The sequence below is a fragment of the Pyrgilauda ruficollis genome, unplaced genomic scaffold, assembly GCF_017590135.1.
Source record: "Pyrgilauda ruficollis isolate IOZ18807 unplaced genomic scaffold, ASM1759013v1 scaffold39, whole genome shotgun sequence".
Lineage (NCBI taxonomy): Eukaryota > Metazoa > Chordata > Aves > Passeriformes > Passeridae > Pyrgilauda > Pyrgilauda ruficollis.
Window position 1 is genome coordinate 4,875,816 of NW_024525378.1, and position 23,992 is coordinate 4,899,807.

At 46.6% G+C, this 23,992-nt stretch overlaps 4 protein-coding genes across 4 annotated transcripts in view; 1 reads left to right on the forward strand and 3 right to left on the reverse strand.

Moving 5' to 3' along the window:
- The window catches only part of LRRC47 (leucine rich repeat containing 47), a 7,074-nt gene extending 6,713 nt beyond the window's left edge, over positions 1-361 (reverse strand). The window contains exon 1 of the mRNA XM_041476556.1: positions 239-361. Coding sequence (XP_041332490.1) covers positions 239-361 — 123 coding nt within the window. The remainder of the gene's footprint in view (positions 1-238) is intronic.
- Positions 362-1,125: 764 nt separating this feature from the next.
- Positions 1,126-14,959, reverse strand: CEP104 (centrosomal protein 104). The gene is made up of 21 exons (XM_041476700.1): positions 14,798-14,959; positions 14,144-14,317; positions 13,690-13,828; positions 13,047-13,112; positions 12,610-12,686; positions 12,298-12,466; positions 11,873-12,031; positions 11,038-11,268; positions 10,624-10,827; positions 9,953-10,120; positions 9,213-9,386; positions 8,675-8,851; positions 8,058-8,264; positions 7,370-7,486; positions 6,717-6,753; positions 6,568-6,640; positions 5,854-5,962; positions 5,453-5,591; positions 4,682-4,749; positions 4,371-4,461; positions 1,126-3,195 (listed from the first exon to the last, which is right to left on the reverse strand). The coding sequence occupies exons 1-21, from the start codon at positions 14,908-14,910 to the stop codon at positions 3,062-3,064; spliced, it is 2,826 nt and encodes a 941-aa protein (XP_041332634.1). The 5' UTR covers positions 14,911-14,959; the 3' UTR covers positions 1,126-3,061.
- Positions 14,960-15,389: 430 nt separating this feature from the next.
- On the forward strand, positions 15,390-19,919 carry DFFB (DNA fragmentation factor subunit beta). The gene is made up of 7 exons (XM_041476696.1): positions 15,390-15,543; positions 16,351-16,477; positions 16,557-16,745; positions 17,465-17,544; positions 17,696-17,869; positions 18,248-18,348; positions 18,820-19,919. The coding sequence occupies exons 1-7, from the start codon at positions 15,430-15,432 to the stop codon at positions 19,034-19,036; spliced, it is 1,002 nt and encodes a 333-aa protein (XP_041332630.1). The 5' UTR covers positions 15,390-15,429; the 3' UTR covers positions 19,037-19,919.
- Positions 19,920-21,418: 1,499 nt separating this feature from the next.
- On the reverse strand, positions 21,419-23,726 carry CUNH1orf174 (chromosome unknown C1orf174 homolog). The gene is made up of 3 exons (XM_041476698.1): positions 23,560-23,726; positions 22,501-22,986; positions 21,419-21,750 (listed from the first exon to the last, which is right to left on the reverse strand). The coding sequence occupies exons 1-3, from the start codon at positions 23,722-23,724 to the stop codon at positions 21,631-21,633; spliced, it is 771 nt and encodes a 256-aa protein (XP_041332632.1). The 5' UTR covers positions 23,725-23,726; the 3' UTR covers positions 21,419-21,630.
- Between the last annotated feature and the right edge of the window lie 266 nt (positions 23,727-23,992).

Consider the following 23,992-nt stretch of genomic DNA (forward strand, 5'->3'; position numbering starts at 1 on the left):
CCCGCGCCGCCGCCGCCGCCCAAGGGCCGCCCCCCGCACGGGCCCGCCCTCGGGGAGGGTCCGGCCGCCGCCCGAACCCGCGGCGGGAACGCGGCGGCACGGCCCCGCCGGGATGGTATCACTGCATCCAGGGGCGGCGATACCGTAAACAAGGGAAAACACGGCATCGCTGCTGAGCCGCTGCCTGCCCCAGCGGTGCCGCACAGGAGCAGGCACAGCTTACACAGGTACAGCTCACACACTGGTACAAGTCACACAGGTCCAGGTACAGCACACACCTGTACATCACACACTGGTACAAGTCACACAGGTCCAGGTACAGCACACACCTGTACAGCACACACTGGTACAAGTCACACATGTCCAGTTACAGCTCACACACTGGTACAAGTCACACATGTCCAGTTACAGCTCACACTTGTACAGTTCACACAGCTACAGCACACACTGGTGTAAGTCACACAGGTCCAGATACAGCTCACACACAGGCACAGGTCACACAGGCACGGCTCACACAGGTCCAGGTACAGCACACACTGGTACAAGTCACACATGTCCAGTTACAGCACACACCTGTACAACACACACTGGTACAAGTCACACAGGTCCAGATACAGCTCACACACAGGCACAGGTCACACAGGCACGGCTCACACAGGACCAGGTACAGCTCACACTTGTGCAGCTCACACACATATAGCACACATTGGTACAAGTCACACAGGCACAGCTCACACAGGTACACACACTGGTACAAGTCACACATGTCCAGTTACAGCTCACACACAGGCAGAGGTCACACAGGCACGGCTCACACAGGTCCAGGTACAGCACACACATGTGCAGGTCCAGATACAGCTCACACACAGGTACAGGCACAGCTCACACACAGGTACAGGTCCCACAGGCATGACTCACACTGACACAGGTCCCAGAGGCACGGCTCACACAGGTCCAGGTACAGCACACACATGTGCAGGTCCAGATACAGCTCACACACAGGTACAGGTCCCACAGGCAGGGCTCACACAGGTACAGCACTCACAGGTACCCACAGGCACCACAGCCTCACCCCACTCTGAACCCATTTCCATTGTAGCAGGTGGAAAATGCAGACAAAATCTCCAGACTGGCTAAAGTAATTTATTAAATATGTGCAAAAAAACCCCTGACATTTAACACAAGTGACTTCTTTTCCTGATAAAATCTTCCAGATTTCAATGTGTGATTTGCTCATCCAGCACTTAGGAACACGCAATCACTATAAATTGCTCTCTTGGGGTAGTGGAACACCAAGAGGTCTTTGGGATGAGATCAACTCCTGCACACATGGACAGGGGCTGCTCTGGAACCATCTCTGCAGTGACACATGAAAAATGCCTCAGCTGACACTCAGGCACAGCTCAAACGGACAGACATCACATAGAAACCAGCCCTGAGCTCAGGAGCACACTCTTTCCTTGCTTTCCCCATTGCTGCCAAATCCAGGTTCCAGTCCAACACTTTGCAGATCTTTCACCGCTCAGACCCACACCTGTGCAATGGATTTCTCTGGAATATTTTGCTCAAGATTGGTGGCACAGCACCAAACCTCATGGTGTTTTTCACTCATGTTTATTTTGCCACTGCAGCAAACCCAGGTTGTTAATTAAGGAGCAACCCCAGTAAATCCAGCTTTAAACATGACACTGGTGGTACTACTGTACTCCAAAAGGGTCCTTTCACATTTTAAAAAATTGCTATTTTATCACCACTAAGTTATTTCCTTAGTGTACCACAGAGTAGTTTTCATCCTTACCCCTCTGAGCAACATCAATGGCTATTTTGATATATTTATTATTTATTCAGCATAGAGAATCAGGCTCTCAAATAAGAACCCATGTCACTAAAGGGAAAATAATAATACCTATATATATGTTCCTAATCTGTGTGCAAATATTGAAATATGTATTTGGAAGAGTTAGAGAAACAATTTATATAAAGAATTTTGAATCCAAGCACATTGATCCACCTGGAAAATCCATAAGCTGGTAGGCAGGCTGCAGGCAAACTAGGAAAACTGTATTACAAAATCAGCTCTATATACAAAACAACACCACAAGGTCACTCCTGGGGAGCAAAAACCCCCAAATTTCCCCTCATATTATCACGACCACTCATTCCTGTGCCCATGGTACCAATTCCACACTGGAAAGCAACAGCTAGAATGTTAAAGAGAGAAAGAGAGATGTGAGAATGGCTGCTTTGGTACAAAGCTTCATGCCTTGGGCCTTAATAGACTTTGTCTCTCTGAAGCTGTTCCAAGACACATGCTCCAGTCTGTGGATGGCTATTTTAATCAGTATCTAACTAGAGAAGCTCAGTATTTGAGCTGAAAGTGCACTAAAGCAGGCAAAAAGGTCTAGATTTACTAATTCAAGCTCTTCAGGGCCCAACCAAGATTATTTTTTAATTTCTGTAAGGGGCCATTTCTTGGTGACAGACTTGGAGGGTTTATTTTAACCCTCCTGCCAAGAGGGCTCCTAAGGCACTTGGTGCACAGTGAGAGAGGCCACAATGTCCTGTCACCTCCTGCACAGTGGCACAACACAGGAAAACATCCAGCCAGCCCTCTGGCTTTTCAATTTGGTGCAAATTCCTGGGATTGAGCAGTGCTTTGGGTGCAGCTCTGCTGCCTTTAGAACCCTGAATCTGACACACACACAAGGCCAGGCTTCCCCCCGTGTGGTTCCTGTTCCTTGAGCACCAGGAAAGCCTTCTCTCCCCTGACATAATTAATGTCTTTGAACCCATTAAATTACAGACTGATTGGAAAGAAGAGCACAGTATTCTGTCAAAATAATCTTTTTGTCCCAGAACATTTGGTATTTCCAACATGAGCATTCCTAGCAAAGCAAAGCCCAGTGCTGCAGTGACAGCAACGCCGTGGGGATCACACCAGGCACTGCTCAAGGCTAAAAACAACCCACATAAAAGATGATACAAGTTGTCTACAATTTTTACATAGCTCAGAACAGCCATGTGCCCAGTTATTCAGACAAAGGAAGAAATACTTGTCCTGTCATCGCTTGGAGTATGTTTTGCCAGTGTTTTTATTTGAGCCCCCTCGAGTTCTGATCTTGCTTCCTATTGAAGGAGATTGAAACTTTGCTCCTGAAGGACCTGGTCTCCTTAAATAGTGGCCAACTACTTTGGCTGCAAAGAGAAAAATAGAGATCATTATTACAAGCACATCTAGTCCCAGGAGTGAATTTAATCCACTGTTTTGATTTCCAATATCTGTTAAGTCTGAATGACTGAAGCAACCAGCAGCTGGCAGGCACTGAGCCTCAGCAAGTTCCACACCAGCAGTGGTCAGGCTGAATGCTCAGGGCTCCTTTCCTACCTCCAGCAAATAGCTCTGGAATCAGAGCTTATCCAGGCAGGACTTGCTTCCATTTCCAAATTCTGAGCAGCAACAAACTAACAACTGATTAGTGTGTCATTAACCAGTACAAACAGCAAAGCTGAGGACAGATAGAGAGGACTGTGGATCCAGTTTAACACTGAAAAGTGCTAAGTTTAACCCCCCCATGATTCACTTAGGTCAGCTGGAATGGGCAATTCCACAGCTCCTTCCAGGAACCTGGGATAGTGACATGCAGGTATGAGCAGAGCACAGCTCAGAGCAGGTGAACTCTGAACACACAGCTGACTAAAAAACTCCAAAGAGTCTGAAGGAGGAAAGGTTTGGAGGTTACTGGCCAAAAGTTCTGGTGCTGCAGGCAGTTTGTTTAACTTCTGTGTTCTGGAAATGAAAGGATTTTCCATATTCTTCATAAAGGTAACTGTTGAAAAAAACACCACCTGACATCATCAATGTCTCTTTGATGGTGGAAAAGCTGCACAATGATAAATCTGTCAGGTTCCTGAGTCTGGACTGGAAAGGAAAAGCAGTGCACAGCACTCACTATTCAGTTCACCCTGTAATTAGGATCAGATTAGCAACCTTTGATTGGACACTGAAAGCTAAATCAGGCTCTGGTTCCCTGTGTCAGCATTCAGGAGCTTTCCAGAACACTATTCAGCTGATTGTTCTATTCATGGTCATCCTGTTCTGCAGGAAAAAGTCCCTGAACTGATCAATTTATCAAATCTGCCAGTTTTCCTCACCAGCTGAGCTCGTGTCCTCCTTTGAACAAGATTGTCATTGCTTGATTTTGGGAATTTGCTCCCCAGGCACACTGCTCCAGCACAAGAACCATCACTTAGCTCACCCAAATGCAAATCAGGAGTTGCACAGACCCAGCTCTCGGGAATGTAACACTTTTCTTAACCAAAGGCAACATAGTAAAAAGTATAAATGTTATTATCATGAACTGATGTCTTACCAGGCTGCACCAGAATGGTTTTGTTCAGGAGGGATGTCCTCCGCTGGTTCATTTTGCAGCCATCTCTGTTCATCAGGTGAGATCTCCAGGCCTGAAGTCAATCACAAAACAATGATAGCACAACTCCAGCAAAATTAGCATTAATTGTGTACAGACTTTATATCAACAGCACTTTAATCTGCTTTTTCAAAGTATGAGCTCCTTGCTATGAAATAGAAATTAGTATCTCCATTATTTTAGTATATCTTGAAAGGTCCATCACATTACACCAACCCATAACAACATCTGCCCAATGTGAAGGGTGGCCTCACCTCTTCTCCAGGAGGAAAGTTCTCATGGCACAAAGGGCAGTGGTTTGCCACATTTTCTGGTTTGGCAGCTGAAATTGTTTGAAAAATAATGTAAGAATTGCAAAGAGAGGCTAATTTCAGACAGAAGAAGAGAACTGCAGAGTAAGTAGCATAAAACCATGTCTAACCCAGCTCCTGCCCTATTACCATTACCTGCTCCCAAAGAAGGCCTGTGTTTAATCATCTGCATCAAAACAAGATCAAAAAGAATCTCAGAACCCAGAATCACATGGATTGGAAGGAACCTTAAAGATCATCCTGTTCCCACTTGTCCTGTCACTCCAGGCCCTTCTAAACATTCTCTCTCCACCTCTCTTGCAGCCCCTTCAGCCCCTTCTGGAAGGTCACAATTAGGTCACCCAAAACCTTTTCTTCTCCAGGCAATCCCAATTCTCTCAGCCTTTCCCCAGAGCAGAGGTGACCCTCCCTCTGATCAACTTGGTGCCTCCTCTGAACTCACTCCAACAGGGCCATGTCCTTTCTGTGCTGGGATAATGCTTCATCTACAGGGATAAGGAAGAGATTTTCCAGTCTTCTCACTCACCCTCCCAACACACATTCACAGAGGCCAAGCACCAGAAAACTCAGGCATTTATCCTAAATATTTTCCCTCCTGAGGATTTACTTAGATCCCTAAGTCTGAAACACAAGCAACCTGACTTGCCAAAGATCCCTCCTGGTGTTTGAAATCTGAACCTCTGATGTTCCACCTTCCAGTCTGGAGCTACTCACGATTGCAGATCCTGCTCTTTATGTGTCTGGGCAGCTCATCCCTGGGCACAGCCTCTCTGCAGCGTGGGCACCTCCCAAAGCTGCCCCTTTTGTCACAGTCAGTCAGCAGGTGCTCTGTCAGGCTGCAGATCTCCAGCATCTGCAACACAGCCAGCAAGGTTTGTGCTGAGCAGAGATGGGATTCATCAGCTCAGCCTCACCTTCCAAAATAACAAAGGGAAAATTTAATTTCAGTCCAGTTATTAACTCATTTTCTATTGGTGCTTTTTTCCAAAAGCACTACCCAAATCCCACGGGTGTGCTCAGAATTCACCTGCCCACGTGTTAAAATATCTTGCAGTGCCTCTAAACCACAATAACAGCAGTCCATGGCTCAGTAGCTCTGGGAAGCTCAGGCTGACCTGTTTGCAGTGCTCACAGCGGGTTAACATGGGGCAGTGCTTCCAGTAATGCAGATCCAACCCTTCCTCAGTGAAGGACTCGTTCCTTTCACCACAAAATATACACAAGCTGGGAAAAAAATACAAACATCAGTGACATCAGAGAGAAACAGATGAGCCCTGTTCCTTCTGTTCCAAACTATTCTCAAAAACACCCAGCATCTTGAAGAGTTTCTTTTCCCTCTCTAGAGCTGAGCCTAGGATGGGGCAGGTACCAGCTTGTAATTTAGGGTAAATACAACCACAGAGCATTTTTTTCTTAGAGAATGATTAATTCTACAGAAGTTCTGAGAGCACCTCACTAAAACTGGCTTTCCTGGCTCCAGCATTTCCAGGGGCTTCTTCTATGCCCTCCCTCTGCAACACCCAGCAAAGCCCCACCACATGTTTCCCTTATTTCACACTGGCAGCTGAACATTAAACTGTGGCTATTTCTTAGCCCACAAGCAAATACCCAGAAAAAAAAAAAAGTACAAAGACACACTATCCAAGAACTTCAAAGAAAAGCACAAAGGATTGCCTGGTGATCATTTCAAATCTGTTCGAAGAGATTTTAGTCTTTATTGTTTCACTGCTGAAGGAATTAGCTTTGATCTACTGGAAAAATGTTATTACTGTTGGGAGCTCACAGGTGACAGCAAGGGCTTAAGGTGATTAGAGGCTCATCTCACTTACTTATCCAGGTAATTTGCAACAGAGGAAAGTTCCTCCTGAATCTCTGCTGCTGTAGCTTCGTATACCTGGTAACCTGTAAGGAGAGAACTATTAAACCAAGATCACATTTTAATTCATCTACATTTCTTAACTTATTTGAAACTACCTACCTTGATTCTCTGTCTTCTGAAAATAAGATTCTTTCTCCTATCAAACAAAGAAATTTAACTCAGAAATTTGCCTTCCAGACAGAAAGGGAATACACTATATTCTGATTTCTGTCTGGAATTTAAAATTTTGAAGCAGAGCCAATGCGCTACAACATTTGTGCTTCTGGTTCTAGGGCAAATGACTTGTATTAAGGTATTATTTTATATTATAAAGGTATGATATATATTACATTACATTATGTTACATTATGTTACATTACATTAAGTTATATTATATTATGTTATATATTATATTATATTGTATTAGTTATATTATAATAAAGAATTCCAATTTTACACTACGTTAGGATTATATTATAAAGGTATGATATATATTACATTACATTATGTTACATTATGTTACATTACATTAAGTTATATATTATATTATATTATATTATATTAGTTATATTATAATAAAGAATTCAAATTTTACACTACGTTAGGAGGAAAAACACCCCAGATTTTAAGCTGGACTGCTGAGGAGAAAAGTCACCCAGGGTATGTCTAGAGTTTCTCACTCTCTTTAATAAGACAACACCAATGCTCATTATCTAAGTCCATGATATCCAAGGAGCAAAGGATTAAACAACCTTAAACTGAAACATGCTCACCTCTTCAGCTTCAACCTCTGCTTGTAACTCTAACTTCAGAGCTGCTGGGTGACCTTTTAGAACTTTCATTTCTTCCTTTGTCTGTTTCTCTGCTTCTGTTGCTGCTTTTCTCTGTGCCTGGCAGGAAATGCTGTGTCAGTTCCAAAAGCTTTGGAGCCATCCCTCATACACAAGAGATTGCAAAACACATCAGCACAAAACTCGTGGTTGATGCAGGACAGGAAATGTTCTGCTTGGTTAAGTGATGGGTGTGATACAGCGACAGCTCCCTCTTCCCAAATTCCTCTACACTACCTGAAAGGAACACTTGGCACAGCCTTTGGGCTTACTGCTCCCAAGGACTGACAGCAGAAAATAGCATTTGTGCTTTTTCCAAACTGCTTGTCCATCTCAGCATTCCCTGTTGGCTTTATACCCGAGTACAGGGAATACACTTAGCTATTCATGCTAAGGAACACTAAACACACACCTGGAGTGAGGTAGAGGTCCATGGAGCAGTGTTGTCTCTCCCCACAGGAGGAATAAACTCTGTGGTGCAATGCCCTTGGGAATTGGCTGGGGGGAGGGAATTCATGGGATACTACACTCTGCTACCCATGCACTGTCCAATCCAGCCATGAAATCAGGACACCACTGAGCCAAACACCATGTCTGAAGTGGCCCTGTACATTCTGCCTCTCTTACATACCCTCACTTCACTTTCAGAAGATTTCCCATCGATTTTGGCAAAGCCTTCAAAGAGAGTTTTGTAGCGCACGGTCCTGCGGGCACCGGCATCATCCAGAGGGAAATATTCCAGCACAGCTGCCCTGTGCTCCCTGTACATGGCAAAGATGATCCTCAGCACCACCTCACGCACCTCATAAGCCCTGTGCTCCAGAGCTCCCGTGGCAAACTGGAAATAATGATAAAAAAATCATGTCTCTCTTTTCTCCCATTTTTGATTTATTAGTCCAAGACTCTCCTGCAGCAGGAGAAATCTTCCTTCAAGACAGGTTTTTGTAAATACTTTTAAACTCATTGGTTCTTTCTTCCAGATATTAACATCTTGCTTCATAGAATCCCAGAGTGGTTTGGGTTGGAAGGGATCTTAAAGCTCATCTCATTCCACCCCATACCATAGGCAGGGACACTTCCCACTAGAGCAGGTTGCTCCAAGCCCTGTCCAACCTGGACTAAAATTACCAGCACTGTTGATCAGGGGAACACACCTCTCCAGGAATTCTCAAACACTCCAAATAAGCCAGGCAAGCCCCCAGAAAACCATCAGAAAATCCTCCATGTGCTGTAACCTCAACCTCTTACCTTCATGACGTTGTTGACAGTAAACCCGGAGTTTTCAGTCCCCATGGCTCCCAAGAGAGATTCCACCAGTTCCACACGACTCATTGCCAGGTGTGTTGGAGAGTTTGGTTTTAATGTTTTAACCAGGTGCACTGGAATAATCTGGAGAGGTTTTACTTCAGGGCACAGTGCCATTTCCTAGAAACACACAGAGTCAGTGAGCACACAGATGCTGGATAAGGACAATTACCTGTCTCTGCAAAGCAGAGTTTTCTCATCTCTGTAGGTCATTTCCAGAAAAGAACACAAGAGTCACACCTGCAGCAGCAGCAGGTACCCCAGACTGCCCCAGGTGACCCTGATTTGCAGGGGGTTGGACTGGATGATCTCCAAAGAGCCCTTCCAACCCCAGCTATTCTGTGATAAGCAGTGATAAGATTCTGTTTTAAGATTCTGTGATAAGCTATAACACTTCAAAGCAGCCAACCCTGGTCCCACAGTCCACTCTGATCAGGTGTTTCCCACCTAGGAGCTCCCTAATTTCAAGGGAAACACCCACCTGGATGAAGGTTGAAGCCAGAAGACGAAGACGGGATGAAGAGTCTCCTGTTCTAGAAAGCAAATGTAGCAGGGTTGTTTCCACACAGTGAGAAGTTTCTAGCTTCCCCAGTTTGTGTTTTGGTATATACTGGGTAATTATCATTTTCAGAAGTTTCAGGGAAGCCTGAAAAACCTAAGTTAAAAAGAAAAAGGAAACACTGAGCAAAAATAGCACAGAGCTCCCTGTTTTCAGACAATACAGCAAGATCTGTTCTTAATCTGGAATTACAGTAACACCCTTAATGGAAGCTACTTCAGACAACTGTCTTTCAGAAAACCTGCTGCAAGGACTTAGGTGAAAGGCTTCAGAAATTGTTTCATAAAGAGTACCAGCTTTTCTTCTTTTCTTCTTATTTAAGGTTTATTTGATGTTCAAGTGTCCTTCAGCTAAGTGCAGTACTTTGAGCTAGAAACTAGAAGTTATTTCATTGTATTTCAGATTTAACAAAGAAAAAGGATCAACCTCACTGCACATTTACTGCATCAGCTCATGGCTCAGCCCAGGGCAGTTTTCTCCATCTGTTCAATTCCAGACATTTCCCAGTTGTTTTGGGAGTTTTGAGGGGCTTTGTTTTGGTTTTTGGTTTTTTTTATTCAACAGTAGCTTTATAAACTATTTGTTCAAAGTATCCTAACCCCACGGTTCTGCAATTTTGGCTGCCAGTTCTTCACTGGAGCACCAAACTTATTCCAACTTACTGAAGATACAGTGTCTTTGATGGCCCTCCTCACAAGGAAAACAGCAGCCCTCAGCATGTTCCTTAAATCCTCCTTTGGAGTGTCCACTGACACTTCCATCAGCTTCTTGTACACAGTCAGTAAAGCATCTTCTCGACATGACCAAGTTCTGGAATATGCTCCTGAAACCTGAGCACAGAAAAATCTATCTCTTAAGAGGTCCCTACAGATACTTCAATTCATATTTAACATTTTTATAGAGAACCAGCCTCAAAAGAACATATGAACTGAAGCGTGAAGTCCCCAGGTGTTCCCCACAGGAATCTGGCTTTATTAAAAGCACACATTTAGAAAAGAGATGAGTGCAATGGGATTAACAGGTCAGGTTCATGGAGCCCTTCCAGGCACAGGGAGGGGTTCTCTCCCTGCAAAAGACAGTGGCAAATTATGGGTGTTGGATCCATACCCTAAAGCAGTCTGCTGGATCCTGTTTATCAGCACATCAAGTAAGCAATCATCAAAGCTACAGATTGGTAGAAATGCTGTAAACAGGCATCCATAGAGCCAAGGTCAAATTTAAAGCTCAGATTTCAAAATAGCAGCTCTGAACACATAAAAATCTTCTTAACACAGAGCACAATAACCCATGGGTTTGTTTTACTGGGTTTTGGGTTTGTTTTACTGGTTTTTACCAAAGTCTCTCCAAAAACTTCCACAACAGGGCTGGCTTCCCTCAGTGCCTTCTGTGTGAGTTGTTCAGGCTCCCCAGCATTGCCAGTCCTTGGAGTATCACCCACATCCTCCTCAGCCACCTCTGGCTCAACATAGGCAACAGCTTCATCCACCTGCTTGCACATGGTTGGGAGAGGTCTCTCGTCATAAGGTAAAATTTCAACCTAGCAGAAAAGATAAATTTTGTTGTTCTGGAAATGACTCAGAAATGAAGTGGTTTTATCACTAATTGGATTCACCTCAGTGCAATTTTCTCACATCCAAGCAGCATCACACCCCAGTTAACCATGAGAATAACCACATTATTTGGAAGGTTGGATGTCAGATTGTTTGCTCTGACAGGTTTCTGTAGTAACAGAGGGAACACTACTCACATTTTCCTTGGAAAACACTTCCTTGGAGGTTGTGGGCTGAGTCCGAGGAGAAAGAGGGGACTGGTAGGGAACAACAGGCTCAGAAGAAGTGGGATCCACCAAGTGCTCTTCCAGCACAAGCTCTGCCCTCAGGGGCTCTCCTTGGGGTGGGTCTGCAGGCTCAGGAGGGCAGCTCTGGGGGCTCTCAGTGCCACTCACAGATCCCAAAGGCAACTCGGGTGGCTTTTGGATCTGAGAAAGGGAAGAAGATTTTTATAGCAAGGCTAAAAATGTGCTAAAATCAGTCAGTACAGCCACAACTCTGTTAACGGGCTTCTGGTGATTTCAAGTAAACATTGAACCTGGCTCACAGGTGTGTCATCATTCCCACTGGACACAGCTTTATGAAACAGTCAGAAAATAATTCTGTGTGGGTGCATGCGTGGAGAGATTATAAAACTTCCTCTTCTGAGCACATTACATAACTGTATGTATATAAAAAATCACATGGATTCTGTGTGGTTAGCCTTGATACCACCTTCAGCCTCCTCTACCCCTCCAAAATATGAGAAAGTACCTTATTCATCTGCATCAGGTAGTCTTGAAATTATGCAAAACATTCAGGATTCTAATGCCATTTTCTTGGGACCTCAACAGTTTAATGGGATTTATGGAGAACTAAGCATGTTCATAAAACACCACATTGAGAGTCTTAGGCTGGAGAAATCCACAATCCAAAGAGAAAACTGAAATGCTTTAGTAAATCTCAAAGTTTCCATTAACCTGTGAATGAAGTTTGGCTGCTCTGCCATTTCTATTTAGAGCACTCTCCTGAGTCTGGACTAACAGCACCCACCAGCAGCTGTGCATCCAGGAGATCATGCAGCTCCAGCTGCTGGTACACCTTCAGCCTGTACTCATCCATCTGCTCCTTCTTCTTCTTGGCAAGGTCATAATCCTCCTTCTCTACCGCGTAACGCTTCTCCACCTCGTACCGGCCGAGCCGCTCGCCTACCTAGGATTGGTACAAATCATCTTGGAATCATCTTACTGAACATTCCTTGGAGTCACTTTACTGAGCACTTCTTGGAATCACCTTACTCTACTTGTTTCATTGCTTCCAGCCAAATTATTCAATCAAGGTATCTGATTTTAAAATTAATCTTTTCATTTTTGATAAAAGTATATTGAAAATCATTACGATTCCACACAAACAGCAAGGCCCTGCTGGGCCACTGGAGCTCTGCTCCACTTAGGTGTCAAAAAATCTTGCCACAATACCTTCTGCAAGTCTGCAATGGCCTGTTTGAGCTTCTTGGCGTGGTCATAGCACTCGAGATGCACAGCTTCCCTCTTCTTCTCATCCAGCCTCCGGATTATCTGAGCCACTTCTGGGTCCTGGTACATGTCAAAGGCCAAATCATCCAGAGGGGAAATGGAGTCACGTTTCCTGAAGGCAGAAAATGAATAAAGTAAACCACAATAAGGCAGGCTTCTCTTTTCATTAGCAGGGAATTAACAAAGCACAGAGACTAACAACTGCTTTACACCAAGCAGAGGTTTTGCCAGGGTATATGCAAAGAACAAACTTACCCAAGGTAAGTTCCATCTAAGGCAGGGTCATCCAATTTAATTCCCAAGTAATGATCAATCAGCTTCTCTCTGGAAGGCTTTGGAAGGGTGAAAAAAAAAAATCTTAATGCACATTCACCAATATCAGGTGTTTGTTCAAGACAGAATTCTTACTTGCCACAACCAACATCAGCTCTGCAATGTAGAGCACTTGTGTTTTGGGGCACATTGAAGCAAGAGAACCTGGAGACAATGAAAATCTCCCAGCTGATTGTATTTTAATTTTTGTATTCCCATATTAGGCTCAAATTTCTTGCTTTAAGAGAACATTAAAAATAAATTAATGCAACACATCTCTGTTGAAGAACTGGCACAAGAAAGGTTCATCCCATTACTCCAGGAGCCTGTACTTGAAGAAATGGAGCATCAGTAAAAGGACAGGGATGCTTTGGACTTACACTGCTCATGCTGCCAATGCCATAGTCTGCTGGATCCCCAATGATGTTCACAGCTACCAGGGCAACCTGCAGAAATTCACAGAAAATGGGAATGTGTAAGCTCATTCCTCTTTTCTTGGAATAAAAAACCAGGGCCTGTGATCAGGAGGGTGATATGGAAGCAGAGAGAAGTGGAGTGCTAAATGTGCCTCCTGCTCCATTGAAAATGTATCACCAGATGTACAACCCCATTGTCTGAAAGGAGTCCCAGCAGAACTGAGGAGGTGTTTGTGTGTCTGCACCACGGTGGCTGTGCAACACCTTCACTTAATGCCACAACACATCCAAAACACTCAGAGTGGCTTTGTGACCCCCAAAGCTGTTCTCAGAGAGAGTTGTCCTCAACACAGACCCTGCTGTCTCAGCACAAACAAGAGTGACAGATGTGCCCTTGACTCATTTGCTCTGGATGAGGTGCATCCACCTGATCCCAACTCTCTTCTAATCTGTTCTTTGTGTTTTGTGCTTTAAAACAAACTAAAATAAACACAGGAGCTTTCAACCAACATTTTTTTGCTTCCACAAATCAAGGGAGCAAATTTCTGTGCCTGCTCTTTACTATGGACGTGTCACCTAGGTTACTAGGTAAGGACTTTTAACTCACCTGCCCATACAAGTTGTATTTATTGACATAATTTTTATGGAAAATTAGCTTCAGGTACTGGCCAACTGCATCCATGTACACAGATTTCAACTCTCGAGCTCTGAAATCAGTCTTCTCATTGTCTGAGAGAGGGACATAACTGGGAAGGAAAACCCAACACATGAGCAGATACATCCAAACACACAGGTGAGTTTCTGACCCTCAGGTTTAAAACTCCCTCATAACTGAAACAACTGTGAAACCTCCCTCATAACCTCACAACTGAAATAACTGTGCTGCCACTTGGCACGGCAATTCACCTGCATCTCCAGCTTTGTCACAGATCTACACAAGTCCAGGATCTCCCAGCTGCTCACACAGCATGACCAATCTCACACAACCCACACGGGGCATTACTTTCCCCAGAAGATTTTCTGATTAAGGCAGTAAACTGATCCAGAACTTTCTGTCTCACCCAAGTCTCTGAAACCTCTCTGACTGATAGGGAGCAAAGTATTCAGGCAGGCTTTCACTGATGTAGAACTCAATTTTGCTGGCAATCATGTACTGGTGAGCGAGCAGCTGCAGCTTCCGGATCCGACACCTCTCCACCAGCTGCAGGGTGATCTCTTGGGGGTACTGACAGAGCCTGAAAGAGACACAGTTTCTCAATTCAATCATCATTCTAAAGTGGACTTCACTTCCAACTTGAGCAACATTTCATTATGGAACTTTCAAGTTGTGAATTGTAAGCCAACGTTATAAATATTGTAAGAATCCCAAGAGTAGAGTGGAAACACTTCTCCCTTTACTGTGTGCACATCTTCAGGTGCCCCACACATGTTTAGAAGATGTGCCGAGTCAAATGGATTTTTCATACTAAGCCAAACTCCAGGACTGCCAAGAACAAAAGCATTTTCATTTTCCAGGACTTTATTTAAATACAATGTAGCGCCTTTCAAGGTGCTTTTTCCCCCCCCAAGGCTGAGGGAGTAAAGTAACTTTTTTTGTTTTATCAGCTTGGTTTGGGATCCTGTAAACTGCTCTGACCATGCACGGTACATCTGCCACTCATTTTAAACTCGGTGGTTCTGAAATTCAGTGCTCCAAGACCAGCCCCCCACAGTACCTGGGCGAGCGCCACCCGTTCACTGTCGGTGCATGAACCATCAGCTCCCGAGCACTGAACCCATCCTCGTGTCCCGACGAACTGACCACCGTGAAACCGATCTTGTGTGGCATCCTGGGCAGATGAGCTGGCCACGGCCTTCAAGCTTAAACTCATCCCTGGAAGGGTGACAAAAACCCAATCTTGTAGGTTAAGAAGGAAGTGAGTTTTTTGGGAAGTGCCCACTGAGGCACCACAGTCAAATAATTGCATCCTGAGGTCTGCTGAGTCAGTAGATGAGTGCAAATATATATTCCCTTTAATTAACATTGGTACCATAAATGTTCTTTAGGCACGGGTTTGATTAGAGCTGAGCAGAACGAGGATTTCAATCACTTGCAGAGCAATCTGCCAATAAATTAAACCTGCTAATCCACGATGGACCTTGAAAGTAAGAGTTCCAAATGCATCCGGGAGCAACCCGTACCAAACCTAGAGCTGTTTGGTACACGAAAAAAACCCAAAGCATAGGGTCAGTTTAGTTTTTTTGGCAAAGCCACGCACCCACGACCGCCCCGCGGGCCCCGGGGCGCCTGCGCGGAGCGGCCCCGGCCCCGACACCGGCCCCGGGCGGGAGCGGCACCAGCCCGGGCATGGCGGAGCCGCTGCGGCCCTTCCGCCTGCGCGGGTGCGGCAGCCCGCAGAAGTTCGGGGTGGCGGCCGGGAGCCTGCGCGGGTTGCTGAGGAAGGGCTGCCGGCTGCTGCAGGTGCGGGGCGGACCGGACCGGGCTGCGGACGGTGCGGGACGGGCGAGGAGTTGCCGGGTGCCGGAGGGACGGGACGATACCGGGTTGGGATGCTGCTTACGGATGCGGGGCGGATCTGCCGATGCTGGACAGGACCGGGACTAGCGGGTGCCGCAGCTCCGGGCCGGGGCTGGAGCTGCAGCCGCTGAGGTCGGGGCCGCCCGGAGCCGGGATCCCTCCCGGAGCAGGGATCTCACCCGCCCGGAGCAGGGGTCCCTCCCGGAGCAGGGATCTCACCCGCCCGGAGCAGGGATCTCACCCGCCCGGAGCAGGGATCTCACCCGCCCGGAGCAGGGATCTCACCCGCCCGGAGCAGGGATCTCACCCGCCCGGAGCAGGGATCTCACCCGCCCGGAGCAGGGATCTCACCCGCCCGGAGCAGGGATCTCACCCGCCCGGAGCAGGGATCTCACCCGCCCGGAGCAGGGATCTCACCCGCCCGGAGCAGGGATCTCACCCGCCCGGAGCAGGGATCTCACCCGCCCGGAGCAGGGATCTCACCCGCCCGGAGCAGGGATCTCACCCGCCCGGAGCAGGGATCTCACCCGCCCGGAGCAGGGATCTCACCCGCCCGGAGCAGGGATCTCACCCGCCCGGAGCAGGGATCTCACCCGCCCGGAGCAGGGGTCCCTCCCGGAGCAGGGATCTCACCCGCCCGGAGCAGGGGTCCCTCCCGGAGCAGGGATCTCACCCGCCCGGAGCAGGGGTCCCTCCCGGAGCAGGGATCTCACCCGCCCGGAGCAGGGATCTCACCCGCCCGTGGGGCAGCTTCCCTTGGCAGGCAGCCGCCTCTGCCTCTACGAGGACGGCACGGAGCTGACCGAGGGCTACTTCCGAGCGCTGCCGCCGGAGACGGAGCTGGTGCTGCTGCGCCCCGGGGAGAGCTGGCGGGGCTGTGAGTGCGGGGCCGGGCGGGGGGCGCGGGGGCAGCGCCGGCCCCGGGGGCTCAGCCGGTGCCGCCTCACCTGCCCCAGGTGCCAGCGACATCGAGCGGCTCCTGGCCGCGTTCTGCAGCCAGCAGGGCGCTCTGGTGGAGGTTGCGCGGAGGCTGCTGACGGACGAGCGGGCTCCCCGCAAGCAGAAGCTGCTGGCGGATCTCATCCACAACCTGAGCGAAAACATCCTGGCCGAGAACAAGGAAGATGATAAGAAATGGTTTGAAGGTGAGTTTGTTGCCGTAGGAAGCTGCTGCGGGACTCTCAGGTCTTGCTCTGCTCCGAAAAGTCACTTCTGTCAGTTTTGTTGCTCTCAAAGCAAAGTTTGGGAGCTCTTCTGGCTGGTGGGACTGGGGACTTGGTCAGGGCTTTAGTTATTCCTTTCATTAGCACGTGTCTTTAGGTTTCTTTAAAGTACATGCACATTTAGTATCTAAAGCTAAATGTGTTAATAGTTTAGTATTGAAGCTAAAATTTTTTTTTTTTAAATGGTGTTCCCTATTGGTTTAATAAAGATAGCTCTGAAATGCATTTCCCTCATTAATATAAATATGCATTTATGATGTTTTAATGATTTGCTAATAGTATATGGATAAGTGGGACATCTCTGCTAGCTAACTGTGCTTTATATTCTCTTTACCATCTGCAAGTCTCCCTTCCCATTCCCAAGCCATTACTGCAGTTCTTCCCCAGCAATTGTTTTCCTTTCACAATGTCTTGGTGTTCCACATATAGAGTAACAAGAAACATAACAATACCAGCTACTGCTCTCTCAGCAGATGCTCTACAGCATCCTTTTAAGTGTTTAAGAGCAGGGTAGTCCTGAACCAGTAAAATATAAATGGGAAATTAAAAAAACTGTGCAACCTGAGTTAGTGGAAAGCCAGCATGAACTCCCAGCTGGGGAGGAGTTGTGCTGAGGTACAAAATAATCTCATTCCCTCCAGGGCTGGAGTCTCGGTTCAAGAACAAATCCAGCTACCTGCGGCATAGCTGTGAGAGCAGAATGCGGGGCTACATGAGAGAGGTAAAAGTTTCTGTTGAAGAAACTTATGTCAAGCTGTAACAGTAATTCTGTGGCTGCAGGAATATAAAGTATTTCTACAGCTGTGATTGTAGAAAAGAGCCTCAGGCTGCCACAGGAACCGAGGAGTGATTGCTGGGTTTCCCCCCTCTAGGTTAGTGGTTTTATTTCAAACGTTCATCCTGAAGCACAAGATGCCTACAGAGGGATAATCGACCTGATGGCAGATAAACTGAAATCTGTGAAGTACAACGGGTGCTACTTTGACAGAAGGGAGGAGGAGGAGGCAGCACGCCTGTGCACTGCAGAGGGGTGGTTCTCCTGTCAGGTACCTGCAGCCTTCCTGAAGAATCATGGAATGGTTTGGGTGGGAAGGGATCTTAAAGGGACACATTCCACTAGCCCAGTTTGCTCCCAGCCCCATCCAACCCAGCTTTGGACACTTCCAGGGATCCAGGGGCAGCCACAGCTTCTCTGGGCACCCTGTGCCAGGGCCTCCCCACCCTCACAGGGAAGAATTTCTTCTGAATAGCTGACTTAAACTTCCCCTTTCTTCACTTTGATCCCATCCCTGCCTCAGCACCAGAGGAAGGAAACAGCTTCCTGGGTGCAGTGTCAGGCTGGGGGGATGTGGGTGCAGGATCTCTCTGGCTCACTAGCACGTGGCAGGACCATGCTGGGGTGACAAGCGTGACACGTTTCACAGGGACCTTTTGACAGAGATGACTGCCCGTGTAAGCATTCCATCAACCCCTACAGCAACAGGGAAAGCAGGATCCTCTTCAGCACCTGGAATCTCGACCACGTGTATGTACAAAATGTTAATCCAGACCTACCTGCTTTGTGGCCTTCAGCTTCACCAGAAAGGTTCAGCTTTAGTCCCTTCCCCCTGCTGTGCCGTCAGCTCTGCTGTGAATATGTACTGAGAAAAGGTGCTGGGATGCTGCAGCTGCTGTGAGAACAAAACCCTGAAGACAGATGAAATGCTGCTTCTCATTAGCTGCTTTGCTTCTGATTTTCTGTGCATGGAAGCAAACCCCTCCTCACTGCACTATCCATGTGAATTCTCCTCTCCAGCAAAATCCCCTCTGAACCATTTCAAATGTTGGTGTGAAGTAAACATGATTTGCTAAACTAATTTCCTTGGGGGAAAAAAATCATATGCCTAGTAATGGAGAAAGAATTCCAGTTCTGCCTGGCTCTGAAAGGAAGATGCAGGCTTGATTATTCTGAAAAAACTCCTGATGGCAATATTGTCTTCTCTTTTGTGTCCCCAAGAATTGAGAAGAAACGTGCTGTTGTCCCAGAACTGGCAGAAGCTGTCAAAACACAAGACGGGAGAGAAGTGAACTGGGAATACTTCTATCAGCTGCTGTTTACCCTGGATAATTTAAAACTCGTACATATTGCTTGCCATAAGAAAACCAATCATAACCTCAGCTGTGACAAAACCAGAATTTACAGAAAGAGGAAGCAAACCCATGAGATTTCCTAGTGCTGTCTCTGTTAGGGACCTGCTGCCTTTTTCAATCATATCAGTCTGTTGTTTTTAAATAACTCCAATTTCTTAAATAAGAACTATTTGAGAATCCCTGGAAGAAGACTGGCTGGGTAACCAAACCAGAGCCTCACAAAGCACACTCCAATATCCCATTTAATTCTCCTCTTCTGCCTTCCCACTCCTTACAAGCTTCCCTCAAATCAAGTGTGATAAAGGTACAAAATGAGCCAGAGGCTGACTCTGATTCTACCCTGTCATCTCTGGCTAGTGTTGGCCCAAGATTCACAGTACACAGAAATGAAACTTGGACAAAACACTTTTTTACAAACTAACCTGCAGGGGCTCACAGACTCTTACTCCTCTGGAGATTAAACCAAAGAACATTTAGGATCATGTGCTTTTTATCTGTGCCTTTTTCAGGTAGCTTCAGGAATGCCAAAGGTGGTTCAGCAGCAGAGCTGCGACCTCACCTGTGCCAAACTCCTGCCCTCATCCACACCTGCCCCTTTGCCATTGCTTCAGATGTGCATCTCCTAGAAAGAAAAGCAAGGCCATAGCATTTTTTTTTTGCTTTTTTCACCTTTGTGTGCCATCTTCCCTGCTGATTTTCCTCTCCTTTCTAACACTTTCTGCCTCCAGCTTGAGTTTGCTTGACACACCACCAGAAAGGACAGCTATAATGATCATGTTTACAGTAATGTTTACCCACTGCCTTGGAGAATATTGTTTTGGTAAAACATTTCCTACCTCAGGCAACAAATCAGGAATAGTTCAATTTTTTACTTGAATTCTTTTTTTAATACCAGCTGATAGCAACTGAACTTTTGGGATTGTCAATGTAAATCGTGTGAACATTTTAAATAAAAAAATGCCCCCACATCTGTGTGTGTGTGAGTACATGAAGGTGCACAAGACATTAATCAGACGTGACAGAGCATGAAGGGAAATGTGTTATGAATTGAGCACCAGCTACTTACTGCTCTGTAAATAATTAGTAAAAGCTCTATTTTCCCTCATTGTTGGTCCTGGACCAGTTAGTCCACATGAAATTGTATGGAAATGATATTTCTGCCTGAGCCCCAAATTACTGGGTCTTGGAAGCTTTGCTACAGCGAGTATTGATTTACTTTAAACAACAAGCTCAGTCCCCTCCCAAACACTGCAATCTGAAAAGCAAGGAAGTGCATTTTTAACACAGGACTTCTAATTCCACTGCATGTAATTGATCCTTCCTGCACTGTTTGACACTGGGCAGCACTGGCAGGATTCTGGTGACAAACCCAGTGTCACCTGTGTGGCACGTGTCTCCCAAACTGAAAATGCATTTTGCAAGTGAAATGAATGTCTGTGTGTGAAACTGTTTGCTAGAAAGAGCCAGCAGCAAACACAGCACTGAAGGAATGCTGGGAGGAGCTGCTGCAACACAGAGCTGGGCTGGAACTATGAATATGCAATTAAAAAATCTGGATTTTTCCGTGTTACAGAATTAGAGTGAAAAGGAGCCAAGAAATATCTTTGACAGAAACAATGCATCAGCTGGAGTGGAAATGGGAATGCATTACCATGCCATGCATATGCAATTTGTTTGCCTTACAACTTTTGAATGTTTAACAAGCTCTAGCTGTAGAAATTAATATTTATTTAAACCATCTGCTGATAACATTTTCTCTCTATTTTTAGAAACATAGACGGAGCTATAACAATAAATATCTAGAAGCTTATTGCATAATCACACTTTCAAAGAAATATTCCCACAAACACTGGGTGAATTAACAGTTCCTGGAATCGGCTGAGGTTGCTCCTTTTGTTTTTTAAACATGCAAAGGGGGCTGCCCCAGAGGCTCAGCAATCTTCCTCTGTCCATAAAGGGACGGTATTTGTTGTGTATCATCACCAAAGCATTTGTTTCCAAAATCCCTGCTGGAAACCAGCTGGAAATCAACGAAGGACAACACTTAAGAGCAGCAGGTGGAGGGAGAAGGCAGCACCACGGGGTGGGTGTTTGGGGAGCTGACGTGCAACGAAAACGTGCTGAACTCGCAGAGATGAGCACACTGAATCCATTCTGACATCCTGCATTTCGTTTTGCCAGCAGAACTGCATTTTAGAGGTTTAATTGGGCCTGGGTTAGGTGTAAACAACCCACACAAGGAAGACCTTTGACCTTCTTTGTACCAGGGAGTCAGTTAGCCCCTTTATTACCTGGATGCCACAGACATTGCAGAATTAAAGAATCTTCCTCCAGCATCCTTTTCTTGACTGTTTTGAAAAAAAGGAGTGAAACCAAATACTTTCTCAAGATAGAGGCTCAAATTTACAAAAAAGCCACAAGAACTTCTATATTCCGTGGTTTTTTTTCCCCTCAAATATCAGTGGTAAAGTGCTCAATTATACTTTATTTCCAATACATTGAAAATTCAGTATTTGCCCCAGATAATCACTGGAATACTATATCTGCCAATTCCAGCAAAACAAACTCTCCCAGTTCTCTCCCTGAGAAAAGACAGACACCTCATGTTACTGACACAGCCATTGCTATGTGGTCACAAAGAGAAAGAAGAAAGGTTTAATTTGTTTACAGTCTGTTGTTAGACATGATCCTCTTCCTCCTCCTCCTCCTCTTCATCATCTTCCTTTGCAATGAAATGCAGCTTCCTGGCTTCTCGCCTGCTCCTCGTCACACTCGGGAGCACAACTGCTGGGAGGTGCTGGAAGGAAAAGATCAAATCAACAAGGGAAGTCTGTGGAGGCAGAACTACCTCCAGCAGCTCCCATCCTCCTCATCTGACACAGGGACCAACCCTCAGCTTGGGAGCAGTGGCATGAAGGTAAAGCTGTGGGGTTTGAGGGGAGTCTGCCCAAACCAGATCCATGGGCACTCTCAGGGCTGGCATTCCTTCCACTGGTGTGAGGAGGATTGGCAGAGGGTGAAGGGCTCCCTAAACAAATCCTCACTGCTCCCTAAATACCACAAGAAACACCTAAAAGGTGGCAGCATCACTTGCCCCATACTTATGCTTCTTAAAGGGATTCAAATGTAAAGCTCTGGCCCTTGGGTCAGTTCAAAAAAACAAAAGACAGAAACCAGTTTCCATTCCTAACAATCCCAATGCAGCAGGACTGGAACTGGGTGATTTCTAAGATCCCTCCAACCCAAGCTGTTCTATGATTCTGTTAAGAACCAAAGACCAGCAAAAATCTATTTTGCCAACAATATTGTGTCTCCATAATCTCATTATCAGTAAAAATACCTATCTCATGGAATTAGACTAAAAAGTCTAAATAAGAAAGATTTTACACCTGAAATTAATTTAGCTGGGCAAGTAATTTCATTTCTGATGGAGACAGTTTTATCTGGGGTACAGGCCCCAACACTACTGGCCAAATTCACCAAGAGTTTTGAGGCAAATTTTAAGCAGACCAGGGCTGGGTCTAAAGCAGGAACAGACTCATCTCACCAGTTCAACATCTCCAAAGAACCGGTGCACTGGCATGGGCTGGTTGCTGTCCTCATCCGAGAGGCCACTGCTGTGCTCCAGCAGCATCGGCCTCCGCGGGTGATCCGCGTCCTCCGAGGTGGCCCCGTCAAAGCTCCCACAGCTGCTCTCCTCTTCACTGAACACGTGGTAGTGGTGCAGATATCCACCCATTTTTAATGGAGCACCGCTGGATTTCACCGTGTGTGGCTCCAGAGGAACACCATGCTCCTTCTCCTGCTTCCCTTCGTCAGTCTCTGGGATGCTTTCATCTTTTTCCTGTTGGATTACACTGCTGTCTCTTGGATCTTCTGAACCTCCATCCCCATCAGATGTTTTAGGTGTTTCCCCCAGTGCAGCAAGGTTTCCACTTTCACACGTGAGTCCCTCTAGCTCTGATTTTAGATTGCTTTCTTCGTATTTCATCCTCTTTGCAGGTCGTCCTTCAGCAGCTTCATGTGATGAACACTGTTAGAAAAAAAAAGACAAGATCGTAAAGTTCACTTGAAATAAAGAAGAAAAAAAATCACCTCATCTCTTTAGTTACAAAGCTGGCTTTGGAACAGAAGAGCTCCATCACACGAGTGGCATTTTGATCCAAACCTTCTAAGAAAAGTAATTAGTAGAAAGTGCCTGTGAAGAGAGGAAAAGAGGAGCAGACAGCTTACATAAACCACAATGTACAGTCCATCACCAGCAAGAGAAAAACACTTTGCTCAGAAAATAAACTAGCACCGCAAGAGGTCAATCACCATGTTCTTATTTTCTTAAGGATGATGCTAATGGGAATTACTGTGCCAGGCCTGTCATCACCCGGCACGGTGAGCGGCTAAATCTGCTCTGTATTTCTGCACCGGCACAAACAACGTCGTGGGAGGAGCGGGAACGCCGATAAATTTACTTCAGTTCTCCTGATAATTCCCACATGATGATGCTCAGATTGTAGCTGTTAATAATCACCTGAGATCCCCCCACTCTGTAAGCGCCCAGCCCCGCGGCCTTTCCCTCCCACACCATCCCACCTAGCCCCGTCCCTCCTACCGGGCTCGCCGTGTCTGCTGTTTCCCCCGCGGGCTGTGCGGGGTCCGTTGCCGGGGCCGCCTCCGCGGAGCGCCGAGCCCGGTGCCGTGGCCGTGGCCGGGCCGGGCGAGCGGGGCCGCGGGTGTCCGAGAGCCTCCGGCCCCGCGCCGTGCCGCCCGCCGCCATCTTGGGCCCCGCGCGGGCCCGCGCTCGCCATCTTGTGGAGCTTCGTTCAGGAACCCCGGGGCGGGCGCGGGCTCCGGGCACCGACAAAGGGCTCCGGGCAAAGGACAGCCTCATCCCGCACAGTGAGGGCGGGGAGCCCACAGGCCTCGCACACCGGGGCCCCTCACACGCCACAACCCCTCACGCACCGGAGCCCCTCACACGCCGCAGCCCCTAGCTTGGACCACAGACAGCATCGCCTTAGCGAAGCTTTGGCAAAGTGAGCCCA